The sequence below is a fragment of the Mustelus asterias genome, chromosome 21 (assembly GCF_964213995.1).
Source record: "Mustelus asterias chromosome 21, sMusAst1.hap1.1, whole genome shotgun sequence".
In the NCBI taxonomy this organism is placed as follows: Eukaryota; Metazoa; Chordata; class Chondrichthyes; order Carcharhiniformes; family Triakidae; genus Mustelus; species Mustelus asterias.
This window is the reverse complement of record NC_135821.1, coordinates 52,055,750-52,071,716: the sequence shown is the minus strand read 5'-3', so window position 1 is coordinate 52,071,716 and position 15,967 is coordinate 52,055,750. Positions and strand designations below refer to the sequence as shown.

At 41.7% G+C, this 15,967-nt stretch overlaps 1 protein-coding gene across 21 annotated transcripts in view; it reads right to left on the bottom strand.

The window, feature by feature from the left end:
* Nucleotides 1-15,967, bottom strand: part of macf1a (microtubule actin crosslinking factor 1a) — a 496,134-nt gene that overhangs the window by 135,503 nt on the left and 344,664 nt on the right. For 19 of the 21 annotated variants that reach the window (XM_078237840.1, XM_078237846.1, XM_078237833.1 and 16 more), the window contains 7 exons: nucleotides 14,421-14,738; nucleotides 12,920-13,086; nucleotides 6,671-6,827; nucleotides 6,228-6,354; nucleotides 3,030-3,092; nucleotides 1,942-2,177; nucleotides 1,042-1,171 (listed from right to left, as the gene is read on the bottom strand). In XM_078237840.1, the coding sequence (XP_078093966.1) occupies nucleotides 1,042-1,171; nucleotides 1,942-2,177; nucleotides 3,030-3,092; nucleotides 6,228-6,354; nucleotides 6,671-6,827; nucleotides 12,920-13,086; nucleotides 14,421-14,738 (1,198 nt within the window). The remainder of the gene's footprint in view (nucleotides 1-1,041; nucleotides 1,172-1,941; nucleotides 2,178-3,029; nucleotides 3,093-6,227; nucleotides 6,355-6,670; nucleotides 6,828-12,919; nucleotides 13,087-14,420; nucleotides 14,739-15,967) is intronic. The other 2 variants (XM_078237853.1, XM_078237836.1) reach the window with 1 other exon arrangement.

Here is a 15,967-nt window from a genome sequence, read left to right as displayed (position 1 = left end):
GACATGGGTCAGTCATGAGGGAATATACGTTCAAGGTGAGAGGCAGGATGTTTTGGGGGTGGGGGGCGGGAGGAAAAACCTTTTGACTCAAAGGGTTCTGGAATGCGCTGCCTAGCAGGGTGGTAGAGGCAGGTTGCCTCACATCCTTTAAAAAGTATCTGGATGAGCACTTGGCACGTCATATCATTCAGGGCTATGGGCCAAGTGCTGGCAGATGGGATTAGGTGGGAGCTCTGTGGGTATACTGTCACCACATGGATTGCAATGGTTCAAGAAGGCAGCTCACCATCACTTTCTGAAGGCCAATTAGGGATGGGCTATAAATACTGGCCAAGCCGGTGACACCCACTCCCCTGAAAGAATAAATAATTCAAAAAATATATTTTGACATGTACTTATGCACAGAGCAACTACAGGAATTCACTCTTGCCCTTCCTCTTCCCACCCCATACAAGATCTTCACAATTCCAGGAGGTGTCACTTCTGACCAATTTCTTCTCTTCAGGTCTGCGCTTCTGTGCTAATTTGGCACGACCCAGGAATCAAGCCTGAGACTTCACTGTTATAATTTAACTGATGTAATTTGAAGCAATCCTTAATTGTATTATATATTAATTTATGAAGTGATTTGGAGCATTCAGTTGAGAGACCACATTATTTTAAGTAAGTTACCCCTTGCCCAGTTACTTGCCTTCCTTTAGTTTCTCTTATCTTCATGAAATTCACAGTTCAAGAAGGCAGCTCACCACCATCTCAAGGGCAATTGGGAATGGGTAATAGAAATGCTGGCCTAGCCAGCAACGCCCATGTTCCGGTGAAATAATTTTAAAAATCTATTATCTAAAAAAAAATTAGACTTCCCACACTTGCACATGGAAATTACAATGTGAAAGTAGACCATTAGGCCTAACCAATCCATGCTGGTGCTTACCACAAGTGGTTCTCCTGAACACGTGCCAGTTCAGTTTCTATATGTTCCTTAACTTGTTTTAAATGCAAGTTAGTCCATCCCACAAGCATAAATATCAGTACTTGCTTTACCTATTTTTTCTAGCACTTCTGTCCACTTCTTAGCTTCTGGGGAGTCTGGATTTTTTATCAACAGGTCTTTCAACATCTCTTTCAGCTTCTGAACCTTTCCAGAATTCTGTTCAAGCTCAACAAGAAAGGCCTAAACAAAAATGGAATTTAATGATTAACAGCAGCTTTGCAAACGTTGTTTTACTAAAATACAGCATTAATTCCATCACGTCTGAAGCATTTAGCTAATATAGAGTTCAATGTTAGCTCTCTCGCCGGTGGGGGGGGGTTAGAGGGAGGAAGAGATGCATCCAGGAGGGCAGAAGCAGACGTGCTGGACCCACTAACCAGATGCTAACGTGGTTAATTCTATGTAAATAGTCTTTGCACCCTGTGTGTGAAGCCATTCTCGCCGGCAAAGTAGATTCGCAGGCGAATCGGATTTTTGGCCTCACACGCTATCTTCCCGGCTCGCCACGCTGATCGATGGCAAGTCGAGCCGGTAAGATTGTGCCCATAGTATTTATTAGCCTGTGCTATGCTTTATAGAACCCAGCATTCAGAGCAATCCAGACAATTAACTTTAGCCCTTATGAATGCTGATGTCCAGATATAAATATTCATTCAAAACTAAATGAAAATGGAACGCTCATTTTAATTTGCTCTGAACTGACTGAAAAAAGATAAAAATTAATTTGACTATTTTCATCCTATTTGACCCCTTTGATCAACAGAACTCCTTCCTCTTGTTTCTCCTTTCTTTCCAACCAAGTACTGAGTTGTATGCTCAAAAAACCCCGGATTTAAAACTAAAGGCTTCAGAAATTTAATTTGTAAAGATGTCACAATAATTTTAAGAGTGATATTTTTAACTATGTACGACTTTAATTATATCACATCCGATATATTTATCACATTTACCTTGTTTTGCTCCGCTTGCACCTTCATAGTTTGAGTTTTAGTTGGTGATGAATTCAAAGTGGACAAAGTCTGTTCTTTTAACTCTAGCCATTTCATGACAGAATTGGTTTCTTCTTGAACCTCTTGCATTTGGTTAATTGTGGCCTGAAGGTGGTCCTGACTTTCCTTTAGTACATTACCCAGAGTCTTATAATTATGGTTCACATCAGAGACATTCTGTTGAATTTCTGCAAGCTCTACAAAAGGAAAAAGACATCAGGCAAATATGAAAAAAACTTTTAAAAAACATTTTGTTTGTAACATAAGAATTTTCAAATCTTCATCAGACACTTTCAATTATACGATGATCATTATGCAATGTCATCGATGTATCAATGCATAATGTTCACAATTAAGTTTCTCTACCATTGGAGAAATGTGAGGTTTCACGTTCAAGTAATAAAGGACAGGCTATATCTTCTTAAGGGCAGAATTTTATTTGTGATTCTTGAAACTGGGTGCAGCTTTCTTCTTTAATAACTTCACTAGAAGCTTTTCCCCCCAGCGTGTATTAGCTTGCCCTGGCTTCAGTTTCAAATTGGAAAAATATAACATCCACACCATATTTCACAGCAATTGTCTACGACAAAAGTGCTTTCTTTGGAAGCTGTTCCAAAAATGTTTATATAGCAAGGGGTAAGTCACATGGTTCCTCAGAGCACACTGTTCCAGTATATCATTGTTACTCAAACTTTACAAACTAAAATGTCATAATTGATAACTTAATATTTGACTACATCTTGTTTCTTTTGCCTGAAGGAACTTGGGCAAATAAAAAGGAATGTGCTATAACTAACTGTAGAAATGTGCACATTCTTTTTCTTGGGGAACAAATTTTTGAGGTTGTATAATAAGTTGCAAATTAAATTGGAACATTGGAACTGTTTGCAATCAAGGTTGTATTCCAGTACATTTATGGGTACAGATATTAATACTTAATTAAAACCATTTTATTTCACCTTTGTTCACATTCCTACATGAATCCCCTTCAGGAGAAAAATGATTAGAAGATGCAACAGAAACACAGCTCAGATCTTTTATTTTCTCACCTTTGTTTCTGTGGTACCCATTCATACTAGGTGCAGTCACTCCACCATTCATCATTACAGAACCTGAGTAAACAACAGGGAGACACAACAGTGCACAGGACAGCCAATATTAGGAACAAAAGCTAAGCACAGACACAGGGCTCCCTCAGCATGATATCACAAGGCACTAGCAAGCATTGTTCCATAGACAAAATTCCTTTTGAAAAATAAAAGTGCTTTGCAATGCGTGGTACTTGTACACAAATCTTAAATATACACATTGTTGGTGTTGCAGCAAATATGGATAGTTGTAGTTTATAAAGTACATTATGTTACAGGCGGCATGGTGGCACAGTGGTTAGCACTGCTGCCTCACATCACCAGGGACCCCGATTCGATTCCCAGCTTGGGTCACTGTCTGTGCCAAATCTGCATGTGCTCCCCCTGCCTGCGTGGGTTTCCTCCGGGTGCTCCGGTTTCTTCCCACAGTCCGAAAGACGTGCTGGTTAGGTGCATTGGCCATGCTAAATTCTCCCTCAGTGTACCCGAACAGGCGCCGGATTGTGGTGACTAGGGGATTTTCACAGTAACCTCACTGCAGTGTTAATGTAAGCCTACCTGTGACACTAATAAATAAACTTAAGCTTAAAAAAAATATACTGCATAGCTAAGCTTCAGTAGTTTTATTTTACAGATAAAATTGGGGAAAACTATGCCAGACACTAATGCACATATAAAATTGAGCTGTATAGCACCTTTGAATTCCATTTAATCACTCATAGTATTCAAACTGTCAGCCTTAATTCAGTAGTCACACACTTTTTTGAAGGCTGTGAATTCAAGTACCATGCCAGACCTGAGCACATAGTTTAGCCTGACATGTCTGTGCAGTACTGAAAGGATGCAGGATTGTCACAGGCAACGTCTTCGGTTGAGACGTTAAAATAAGGTCCGACCTGCTTTCTTGAGTAAAGGATCCCATGGCACTATTTGAAGAGGAGCAGAGGCCAATGTCATGGCCAATTGTTTGTAATATATATATAATATATTATATATAAATGATTTGGAGGAAAATGTAACTGGATTGATTAGTAAGTTTGCAGACGACACAAAGATTGGTGGATTTGCGGATAGCGATGAGGACCATCAGAGGATACAGCAGGATATAGATCTGATGGAGACTTGGGCGAAGAGATAGCAGATGGAGTTTAATCCGGACAAATGTAAGGTAATGCATTTTGGAAGGTCTAATACAGATAGGAAATATACAGTAAATGGCAGAACCCTTAGGAGTTTTGATAGGCAAAGGGATCTGGGTGTACAGGTACACAGGTCACTGAAAGTGGTAATGCAGGTGAAGAAGGTAGTCAAGAAGGCATACAGCATGCTTGCCTTCATCGGCTGGGGTACTGAGTTTAAAAATTGGCAAGTCATGTTGCAGCTTTATAGAACCTTAGTTAGGCTGCACTTGGAAGATAGTGTTCAATTCTGGTCGCCACACTACCAGAAGGATGTGGAGGCTTTGGAGAGGGTACAGAGGAGATTTACCAGGATGTTGCCTGGTATGGAGGGCATTAGCTATGAGGAGAGGTTGGAGAAACTTGGTTTGTTCTCACTGGAGCGATGGAGGTTGAGGGGAGACCTGATAGAAGTCTACAAGATTATGAGAGGCATGGACAGAGTGGATAGTCAGAAGCTTTTTCCCAGGGTGGAAGAGTCAATTACTAGGGTTTAAGGTGTGAGGGGCAAGGTTTAAAAGAGATGTGAAAGGCAGATTTTTTTTTTTACACAGAGGTGGGTGCCTGGAACTCATTGCCGGGGGAGGTAGTGGAAGTGGATACGGTAGTGGAAACGGATACAGTAGTGACTTTTAAGGGGTGTCTTGACAAGTACATGAATGAGATGGGAATAGAGGGATATGGTCCCCGGGAGGGCAGGGGGTTTTACTTAAGTCAGGCAGCATGGTCGGTGCAGGCTTGGAGGGCCGAAGGACCTGTTCCTGTGCTATAATTTTCTTTGTTCAATATGTACCCATCAATCAATACCATTAGAACAGATGATCTGGTTATTATTGCATTGCTGTTTGTGAAGACTTGTCATGGGCAAGTAGGCTTCTGAGAATTTTTACATCACAACAATGACTGACACTTTAAAAGTGAAGTACTTTTGGAATGTGAAAAGTGCTGTGTAAATGCAAGTTCTTTCTATTCATTAGACCAGTGAACTTGAGTTCTGTTACAAAACTACAGTTTATTTTTCTAGTTGTTGCAATAAAGTCCACTGACTAGAATATTTTAGCTCGGGGTATCCTCTATATCATGTAGGCAATGGTGTTATGTGGGAACCTGTAATTTGCACATTCTGCATATATGAAGCATTTAAAAAGATTAATGGAAAGCTACTTTCCCTGCACCCAAGTAGCAAGCATCATAATATTTTCAGTTACGTACTATGAGTATCATATAATGGAGGAACATACCCATCCATAGATAGGGAGTGTTTTTCTTCATCAAAACTTTTATTCCATTATAACTCAACTATTTTGAGCAATGCAAAATGTAATGACTCGAGACTTTTACTGAGAAAAAGCGAGGAGGTAATCATAAATTTGCCTTCTTGAATGGATGTGTTAAATTAAGAAAAATGAAGCCACATATAGGAATGAAGGTGCACTACATCTTTTCTAAGATAAAATATAAGCTACATATAAAGAGAATACTGACCAAATTAGCCTACGTTGACATGGCAAGCACATAGATCAAATAAAGTTACACTGATTAGAAATTGTGACTGGTAATACATAAAACATTTAAGCAAATTACAAACAAAAAGCTGAAACATAAGAAACGACTGGACAACATGAAATAATTAGAAATACATTATTAGCAAGTAGTTTTAGTGACATGCTGGATATGAAGGAGTGTTACAAAGTGGAACATTAACGACCAATATGGCAACAGAGCCAAGAATTCATGGGTGGAAAAATCCCAATCATGGCTGTGTCATAAAGGCTAAACATTTCCCAAAAGTGTGAAGAAATAATATTCTCATTCACTCTCACACATTGGAAGATGACTGACGGATGGTATTGAAGGGGCTGTTGAGCAGGTAGCTTGACCGCTTTCTTTTGATGGTGAAATATTATACAGGGAACTTAAATTTTTTTCTAAAAATGCATAAAATCAAGTTAGCTGCATTTTTCTTTATCTCAGATGTTACCTGTTTTACTGGACAACAAAGAAGTGTCAGATGACGTTATTTCCATGATGAGACTTTCTAACTCGGTTCCTTTGTGATTTATTTCTTGCACTTGTGGAGATTTTGATGACCAATCCTCCAACAGGATCTGTGAATCAAAATAACCTGTATCATTACATTGCCCAATTCCAGTACACCCATGTAACTAGTTTCTATCATACTCTCCTACCACAAGGAGGAAGGCCAACATTACAATTAGTTAGCCTGGTGCTTACATCAAATTGGCTGAGACTATTCTTCCTTCCCTCAAAAGATTTGTTCCATATAATGACATGGCTGATTGAAAGAACCCACATAGAAACTGTTTTAATTACACAGCTATTTAACGCATTAAAATTAAAAATGCATTCAATTCCACATTAATTGCAAATTCTGCACGTCATATTTTCTTCATGCCTCCTCACCTTTACTTGTTGGATCTGTTTCTCAAGCATGTCTGTATTAAGTGCTGATTCAAAAGCTGGTACATTTGCCTCTGTTTCCTTTAACCATTCTCTGATTGACTCTACTAGAGATGTGAACTCGCTCAGCTGCTGCTGGCAGGTTAATGCCTCTTCCTCCCTGAAAAATGGAAGTCCAATGTTTTATGTGTTTATCTATTACAGTTAACAATGGAATTAGACTGATCTTGAAACGATTGTAATACTCATACATCTGTTTTATAGATACATTTAAAAGAGTTATATGATCACCCTTCACCATCTCTCATGGCAGAGGTGCAAGGGCAGCAGCAGTGGAGTTGAACTGTCTTAGCAACAGACAACTTGGCAAGTAACTCTATTGATCGGCTAGTAGGAGAAATAATTTCAAATAGGGCAAACGCATTAATCTATAAAATTCAGACTGGCAACTGTGTACATTAAATACTAACTTGAATTTATGACTATTTAACTGACAACAAAGTTGTGTCCAGAAAGTAATTGACATCAGATCTAGGCTTTGCTATAGATCACTGATACTACGTTTAGTATGCTACATTAATATTTTCAGCTCTTTAGTTAAAACATAAAGCCACTTTGAACCTATTAAAAATGTGATTTTCTAACTGCTGACAATTTTGGTAAGAAAAACGTGACGTAGTATTTAGGGAGCAAGTAATCCCACATGTACAAATGGAATATGACTTGCATGTTCATTTTTCACACAAATTCATTGATTTTCAAGATGTCACTTACAAGTTTGATTAAATACTAATAAAGGGAAATTTGAGGATCCAAAAATGAGTGTTGCTGAACAAATCAAGAAAAATGGTTCAGATTTTCAGCTTGCCTAATAGTGAAAGCAATCCGAGAATCTATTAGGAGAAAGTATCTCATTAAGTTGGCCACGGAATTTTTAAGCAGACAGTTCAAAATGCTAATAATTCTTATCACACCCAATCTCAAAAGGTACCGAGGTGATGACAATATCTGTCAAGGTAAATTAAAAAGTAAAACTGAGTTGATGCAGAAATGGTTCAGGCCCTTTTCAAAAATAATCCACCGTTCAAGTAAGTTTGCTGAAAGTTTGACCAAAGTTATTGAGATAAATGTTGCTTTTTACGTATGTTCAAATAATCAACCCTTAAACTCCGAGCTGGATTTGTTAATCCTTAGCGGAGGTTCTAACCCCGCAATCTAGCACAAAGAATGTCTGCTTAGCGTTTCACAACACTGATAATCCAAATGTTGCTAAAATCCTTATTCACACCTTTGCCACATTTAGGCTTGATTTCTTCAATGGTTTCCAGGCTGGCATTTCATCTTCCAAATTAATCTCCCACAAAAATGCTATTCTTATCCTATCCCACATCAAATCCTTCTTGGGCATCATGTTTTCCCTCATTAACCTCCATTCACTCATTCCAATCTCACACTTAAAACTCCTTTCAGTGTGCTTAAAATCCCTTGTGGCCTTGCTCCTCTCCATCTGTGATTCTCTTTAACAGTTTATCTTCTCAAATACTGTTTATTTGACTGATCTCCTTCTCCCGTGCCATGCAAATTGTTGCTGGTATGGTCTTTATGGCATCGTGTTTCTGATGACAGTTGAAATTTAGTTAAACATGCTGAAGTATGTTAGGTTATTAATAATGATTCATTGGCAGGCAATAGCACATTTTTTAACATAGCAAATTCCTGAACTCAGCTAGCTGTTAAAAGATTCAGTCAGTAGAAACATGGCACTTTCCCAAAGGGGGGAAATGAGAAAGGAGGGAAGAGAATTGAGCTAACCACTCTTGCACACAGTCTAGAGCAGCGATTCTCAAAATTTGGTATGCATACTCTGAGGGGTAGGTGTGGCATCTGTGGGGAGGGGGGGCTATGTGGGAGAAATTATGTAATGGCAGCAAGATCCCCGTGCACGTCCATTCTACTTATGCTTTCTCTTGTGCACTCCCTTGGCTAGATTCTAGACTCCAGACTAAATCATGGATTATCTGGCATCCAAAGCATTTTATTCACTTAAGGACCCTGAACTGGTTTATAATTCTTACTTAAATTGTCTGATATGGTTAAGCAAGAATTTAACGATTTATTCTTTCATGTGTTGTTTAATGGTGGAACTACAGTTGTCCAGTAAAAGCTCAGGAAGCTGTCAATGACAATTCTGGGAGGAACTGAAAAAGAAGGAAATGGGTGTGGGTAAATAGAAATTGGGTTAATCGAGTCACATGTTCTGATCTGAGTTTTTAGTTTTTTTTAAAAATGAAATTACGGCAGTGCTATGATAGAACAATTTGTGCAAGCTTGCATCATCAAAATTTAGGCAGTTGTAATTTTTAAAAAGTAAAATCAGTTTCCCATCTTTGTTGGCCTTTTGTCCATATAAATTAGCATTTAGGTTTATCTTGAAGAAAAGGTTTAATTATGCATGAGCAATGCTTGAGGGACGGGATTGAATTGCAAAAGCTTGCTTTAGAGGTACTGAAATTTGCCTAAACACCTCCCAAAAACTGGCATTACAGGGTCTGTTTTTCTCTAATTCAGCTAGCTTCCTGAGGAATGTTATCTATAATACAACTTACTACATTTCCTAGGATAATTTTTTTTGGAGGCGAGAGGCAGCAGGGGGTTAGCAGTTGTGATCTGATTCAGGAGTACTCGCTTGTCCAGTCTCAAACAATATCACTGAACAGTCTTGTTTGATGCTGTGAAAGCAAAGAAAATACACACAAGCATTTTTGGCTTTATTTACATTGACTTCTCTCTTGGTCACTCCCTTGGTTAGATTCTAGACCTCAAACCATATCATGTTACTTTCACTGGTATGCACTGCATTTTGCTGGTTTAAAGATCCTGAACAACAGGACTGACTGACCCAACCAATAATTCACAATGACACATGCAGGCTCTCTATCTAAATCATTAGCAACTTAAGTGGTTCCCAACAGCAACACATTGACCGCCAAAGAGAATAATGAAAAAAACAAAGATTCCTCATTGCATCCGGAAAATTCTGCTTTGCAGCAGATTAACTCTAAAGGCGTGTAATTCCATTTCCCAAAATGCAACTTATCAATGCAACAACAACAAGTTAAGTTTTTGATGAAAGTTATCAAATTACAACAAAGCATAAAGAATGCGTTTGATGCCTTTTCATATTTTGAACAAGATGAAAGTCTGCAAAAGAAACGTGAAGCATTTCAAGTTTTAACAGTACAAGAAGCATTCTCGAGAAAGCTTGATAACAGTTCAATTTAAAAGAAATTCAATTTAAAATAAAATACACAATTTGATACTCTGCCCGGCACAGTCCTCAGTAATTCTGGTTAATGTTTTCCTCTCTAACATGGAGCATTGTGAACATTACATAAATAAATTGATTTGGTAAAGAATCTCACAATAGGGCTCTTAAATTCCCGGATGTATCAAACACACAAGGTTGATTGGTAGGACATGATCACCGCACTCTGAGTCTGCTTTTTGAAATAATCCAGTCGCAGTGGAAGCTTCCAGGAGACTCAACAAGTGTTGGCTGACTTATGTGGGCCACGTATACAATTCCAGACATTGAAAAGTAGTGAGTTATTACAGCCTGTGTCTGCCAACAGGTCCTGATAAGGACTGGGGATTGTTGGGAGATGGTGAAGGGAGCTGGGGATTTCATTTGTGGTTGTACGTATTACATTATAATATCTGCCAGGATGCAAGAGTGGAAAATGGACAGACGGCAAGATGGATGGTGTTAAGCAGAACACAAAGTATCAGTGATAAGAAGTGAAGTAATGGGATGTGTCTTGCCAGGACCAGTTGATGAAATCGCTGGTGAGACAACAATCACTGACTGAATGTGCAAATCTCAGCCGATGAAGCAAATCTTGGCACGATGCACAAAACAGGATATATATCAAAGAGACATAAATATGACAAAAAGTACATTAAGAACTATTTGGATTGGTGCTGCTGAATAGCCTCAGCTGCGGCGTGCGCATATTGTGGTGCACTCCTGATAAATAATAGTCTAAAATCATCTCTTCTACGCAGACACTTTGGAACAAAGCATGACAACACTCAGACAAACTGCTAAAACCTTTCAAATGGACACAGGCGCAGCTAATGACGAGCAATGCAAAACATAAAAGCAAAATATTGTAGATGCAGGAAATCTGAAATAAAAACAGAAAATGGTAGAAATACTCATCAGATCAGAAAGCTTCTGCGGGGAGAGAAATATAGTTAATGTTATACGTCTATGACATTTTGCTGGAAGCAGTTTTTTGCTAATCTTTTGCTATTGATAACGTTAAAACCCTTTAAATGCATCTCACAAATTAGCAGAACAATTAATACTACCTCTGCCTGCAGGTACGTTCAGCACTATCCTTGGACAGGTGGCCCAAAATTAATTCAGTTAATACCATTATTAAACAACATGTGTCATGTTGAATTAATGATATGGCCAATGATGCCCTAACTCAACCAGTGAACCAAAGCATTAGCAGCCTTTATTCTGATCTGCAGCTGGACAAATCCACAGAGGTTGTAGGCTTAGCTCCCCTGTTGCTTCACGTGTGGTATATTTATAAAGATGTAACTGAGGATATTTTGTTTTGCCAGATGCTGACTATCAGAAATAGCTGAAGACATTTCCTTGATTGCTTTGCAGCTTTATAAATCAACTTGGTATTGTCTGGTCACAATGTGTTGGCATTTGCATCAATGCAGCAAAGTTAATGATTGATAGTACACTGGAACAGTTACATATATCATTGCAGTCCTCCCAATGTTACGTGGATCCATTGTGGTATGCATAAGAAAGCACTTGCTGCCAAAAGCACGCCTGCCAACTTGAAAGATGATCCTGGACGATGCAGTGAAGATGGTGAACTTCATTAAATTTTTATCCTTAAAGTCCAGAATATTTTTTTGCTCGACATAATTAGCAGGGAAGTGAGCACATTAATCTATTGCTCCATGTGAAGGTTTGATGGCTGTCACATGACGAGGCCTTGGCACTTTAAAAAAAAACTTAACTCCGAGATCAAGTTATTCTTTACTGACAACCTGTTCCTACTCTTCCAATATCTCCATGGCATGGTCTGGCTTTCATGACAGGGCAATTTGTCAGATATATTCATTTTTCTGAATGAGTTATGTCGAGGACTTCAAGGACTGAGTTCAACTATCTTCAATGTCCAGGACAATTATCCAGGCAAGTAATCCAGGTGATTACTTGTCCTCAATAGGGCTATTATCCTTTCACAGATTTTCCAGCAGTGCCCATGCCACCAATTCTTTCAATAAAAGAACAGGAGAATCTCCTGGACATCCCAATTGACAGCAATCTCAAAATTAAGTTCCAAAGAGAAAAACAATTGGATGAATTTTGGTCCGCATGTGAAAAGAATTCAGTGAATTGCCAGACAATTCAAACCATCAAGGTTTTGATGTTGTTAGCTACAATTCACCTGTGTGAAAGTGGATTTTCATCACTCAAGGATCATCACTTTACCATAGCTCACTTCAACTTTAAGTCATCAAATCCATTCAAGAAACCATAGGCCTGCCACATAGGAGACAGGAAATTGTAAATCAGAGACTGAATTAACAGTAATCTGTAAAAGTGCATTTCCTGTATGAGTATCCAATCTGTATGCAACGTTGCATTCATTTGGGAAGTGTGGGGGATCATAGAATCAACAGTGCAGGAGGCGGCCATTTGGCCCATTGAGCCTGCGCCGGCAACAATCCCACCCAGGTATCCCCATAACCCCACATATTTACCCTCCAAGTCCCCTTGTCACTAAGGGGCAATTTATCATGGCCAATGAACCTAACCTGCACATCTTTGGAGTGTGAGAGGAAACTGGAGGACCTGGAGGAAACCCACGCAGACACAGGGAGAACATGCAAACTCCACACAGACAGTGACCCAAGGCCGCAGTCGAATTCGGATCCCTGGCGCTGTGAGGCAGTGCTAACCACTGTGTCACCATGCCACCCGATTAAGTAACCTTCTTAATAAGTAAATAAGAGAATAAGTAAACTCACAAAAGCTTGCTGTGAATACACAGTGCAAGGGTAAGGAAAGACATACAAACATACTGATTACTGATGAGAGAGTAAATACATTGTTCGGGACACACTAATTCCATGAAGTTAGGGCTATGCCTCCTGTAGAAGTTAATTTATAGTTATTAATGGCCCAGATAAAGCTGCAATGTCTCTTACCTTTTCTTAACATTTTCCTCCAGTTTTTTGTATCCTCTGGTTAAGTCTTTGACAGTTTCCATGAGCTGATTATTGTCTATCAAAGTGCCAGATGCTGTTAGCTCCTCTGCCAGTTGCTGTAAAGTCTGTAGGTCTCCTCTTTGTTTCACCATTTCTGTACTCTCCTCCTGTGGCAAACATATACACAGTTATGTGCAATTAGCCTGGCTCTTTTTGTGTGTATTTGAACTTCCCGTTAATTTATCACTAAGTGCTCGGGAATGAACATTCAACGTTTTTAACGTCATGCCAGAAATAAACTTTCCTTAAGAGCAGACCAACTGAGAGAACTCCCCTTTACACTGTCCTCACTTCGAACCACATTGTAGCAGTGAGATATTTTAATTTCTTGCACTTTTTAATTTGATTACCAAATTAGGTGTCAAATCAAAATGCAGTTTTGCAATAATATCATTAATAGCTGAAAACAAAATTAAGAGCATTTCTAACTAACTTCATTTTAGGGATATATTTATTGCCTATCGCCAGTCACACTTGAGGTTGTGGACCTTCTTGAATTGATGCAGTCTATGTGGTGAAGCAACTCAAGAATTTTGTTAGACAGGGGGCTCAGGAGTTTCAAGTAGCCACAACGTAGGAACTGCAATATGTTCAAGTCAGGACAATGCTTGATTTGGAAGGAAACTTCAAGATGACGGTGCACCTATGCACTCCTGCTTCTGACCCTTTAGGTGTTGTATGGTCACAGATTTGGGAGGGTAAATAGTCAATTTCTGCCAAACACCTGGTACTTAATAAACTATAGCACACTAAGCTATACATGGTGGATATTACACTGTAGCACACTACATCGGTGTTGGGAGAAGTGGATTGTTTAAGGCTGGCTGGTTGGGTGGCAATGAAGTGGATTTGTGTGTCCTGGATGGTGTTGAGTGACCCGAGTGCAGCAGCTGCACTCACCCAACTAAAGAGAGAATTCCATGGTCCTTTTTGGTGATGGAGCAATTTCAGGAAATCAGAAGTTAAGACACACCCTGCAGAATTCTGAGCCTCTTACCTACTCTAGCAACCATGACCCTGAAGTGATTCTGTTAAGTTTCTGGCCAAAAGTGACCCATGGTGTTTCTGGTAGGGAATTGGGCAATGGTAATGCCATTGATTGTCAAGGGAAGACAGTTAAGCTTTTTCTTGGCTCAAATGTTATTTACCATTTATTAATCCAAACCTGGATGTCATCCTGGTCTTGCTGCATCCAAGCAAGGGCTGCTTCATTATCTGAGGAATTGCAAATGAAACTGAACACTACTATCACTTAGTGAACAGCTCCACTTCTGACTTTACGAAGGAGTGTAGGTCACTGGTGAAACAGCTTAAGATAGCTGGGTTAATATTTAAATATCCAGATTTGAAGCGTCTTTGCATTAGTTTTTAGTACTCATTTAAAAACATGGAGATTGGTGTATTGCGACCAGAAATATCAGTTTACTAATATTATATTCACCAGTATTTTCTGTGAAAAATGAGCAATATCTTTATTTGGATCTCCTCCAGTTGCCAGACTCTGAGATTTAGTTTCCATGAACTGTCCAACGTCCTGTACCAGTTTCTCAAACTGCTCCATTTTGGGTAGCAGTTTTCTCAGCTTCTCTTCTTTCTCCTGCTGTTCAGTGCATACTGCTCCCAATTGACTATTCAAATGGTCAAGTTTCTCTTGGAGTGAGGAAGCCGTTGCTCCATCTGCATTTTCAATGAAACCACAAACCATTTCCTGGATTGTGTTAATGCTGCTTTGATGGCTAGCGATATCCTGCTTTAATTTCTGAAAGATATATAAAAACAAGTTATTTAGGTATCTGGAAAATAATTTACATACTTACATTTTAATGTGGATTTTAATTTTATTGCATTGACATGCTCATAGGGAGAGGGAAAAGGGGGAGAGGGAAAAGGGGGAGAGGGAGGCGAGGGGGAGAGTGGTGGGGGCTTGGAGAGAACCAGATATAGGGAAGGGGGGCGAGCGGGAGGGGAGGTGAAGGGGGGGGGGAATGAGCGGGAGGGAAGGTGAAGGGGGGGGGGAACGAGCGGGAGGGGATGTGAAGGGGGTGCCGAGCGGGAGGGGAGGTGAAGGGGGGGGGGGGAAAGAGGGGGGCGAGCGGGAGGGGAGGTGAAGTGGAGGGCGAGCGGGAGGGGAGGGGGAAGGAGGGCGAGCGGGAGGGGAGGGGGAAGGAGGGCGAGCGGGAGGGGAGGGGGAAGGAGGGCAAGCGGGAGGGGAGGGGGAAGGAGGGCAAGCGGGAGGGGAGGGGGAAGGAGGGCAAGCAGGAGGGGAGGGGAAGGGGTGGGGGCGAGCGGGAGGGGAGGGGAAGGGGGACGTGAGCGGGAGAGGAGGGGAAGGGGTACGTGAGCAGGAGGGGAGGGGAAGGAGGGCAAGCGGGAGGGGAGGGGAAGGAGGGGAGGGGAAGGAGGGGCGAACGGGAGGGCAGGGGAAGGGGGGGGCGAGTGGGAGGGGAGGGGACGGGGGGGGCGAGCGGGAGGGGAGGGGACGGGGGGGGCGAGCGGGAGGGGAGGGGACGGGGGGGGGCGAGCGGGAGGGGAGGGGACGGGGGGGGGCGAGCGGGAGGGGAGGGGACGGGGGGGGCGAGCGGGAGGGGAGGGGACGGGGGGGGCGAGCGGGAGGGGAGGGGACCGGGGGGCAAGCGGGAGGGGAGGGGGGGGAACGGGGGGGCGAGTGGGAGGGGAGGGGACGGGGCGAGCGGGAGGGGAGGGGAGGGGGCGGGGGAGCGAGCGGGAGGGGAGGGGACGGGGGAGCGAGCGGGAGGGGAGGGGACGGGGGAGCGAGCGAGAGGGGAGGGGACGGGGGAGCGAGCGAGAGGGGAGGGGACGGGGGAGCGAGCGGGAGGGGAGGGGACGGGGGAGCGAGCGGGAGGGGAGGGGACGGGGGAGCGAGCGGGAGGGGAGGGGACGGGGGAGCGAGCGGGAGGGGAGGGGACGGGGGAGCGAGCGGGAGGGGGGAGGGGACGGGGGAGCGAGCGGGAGGGGAGGGGACGGGGG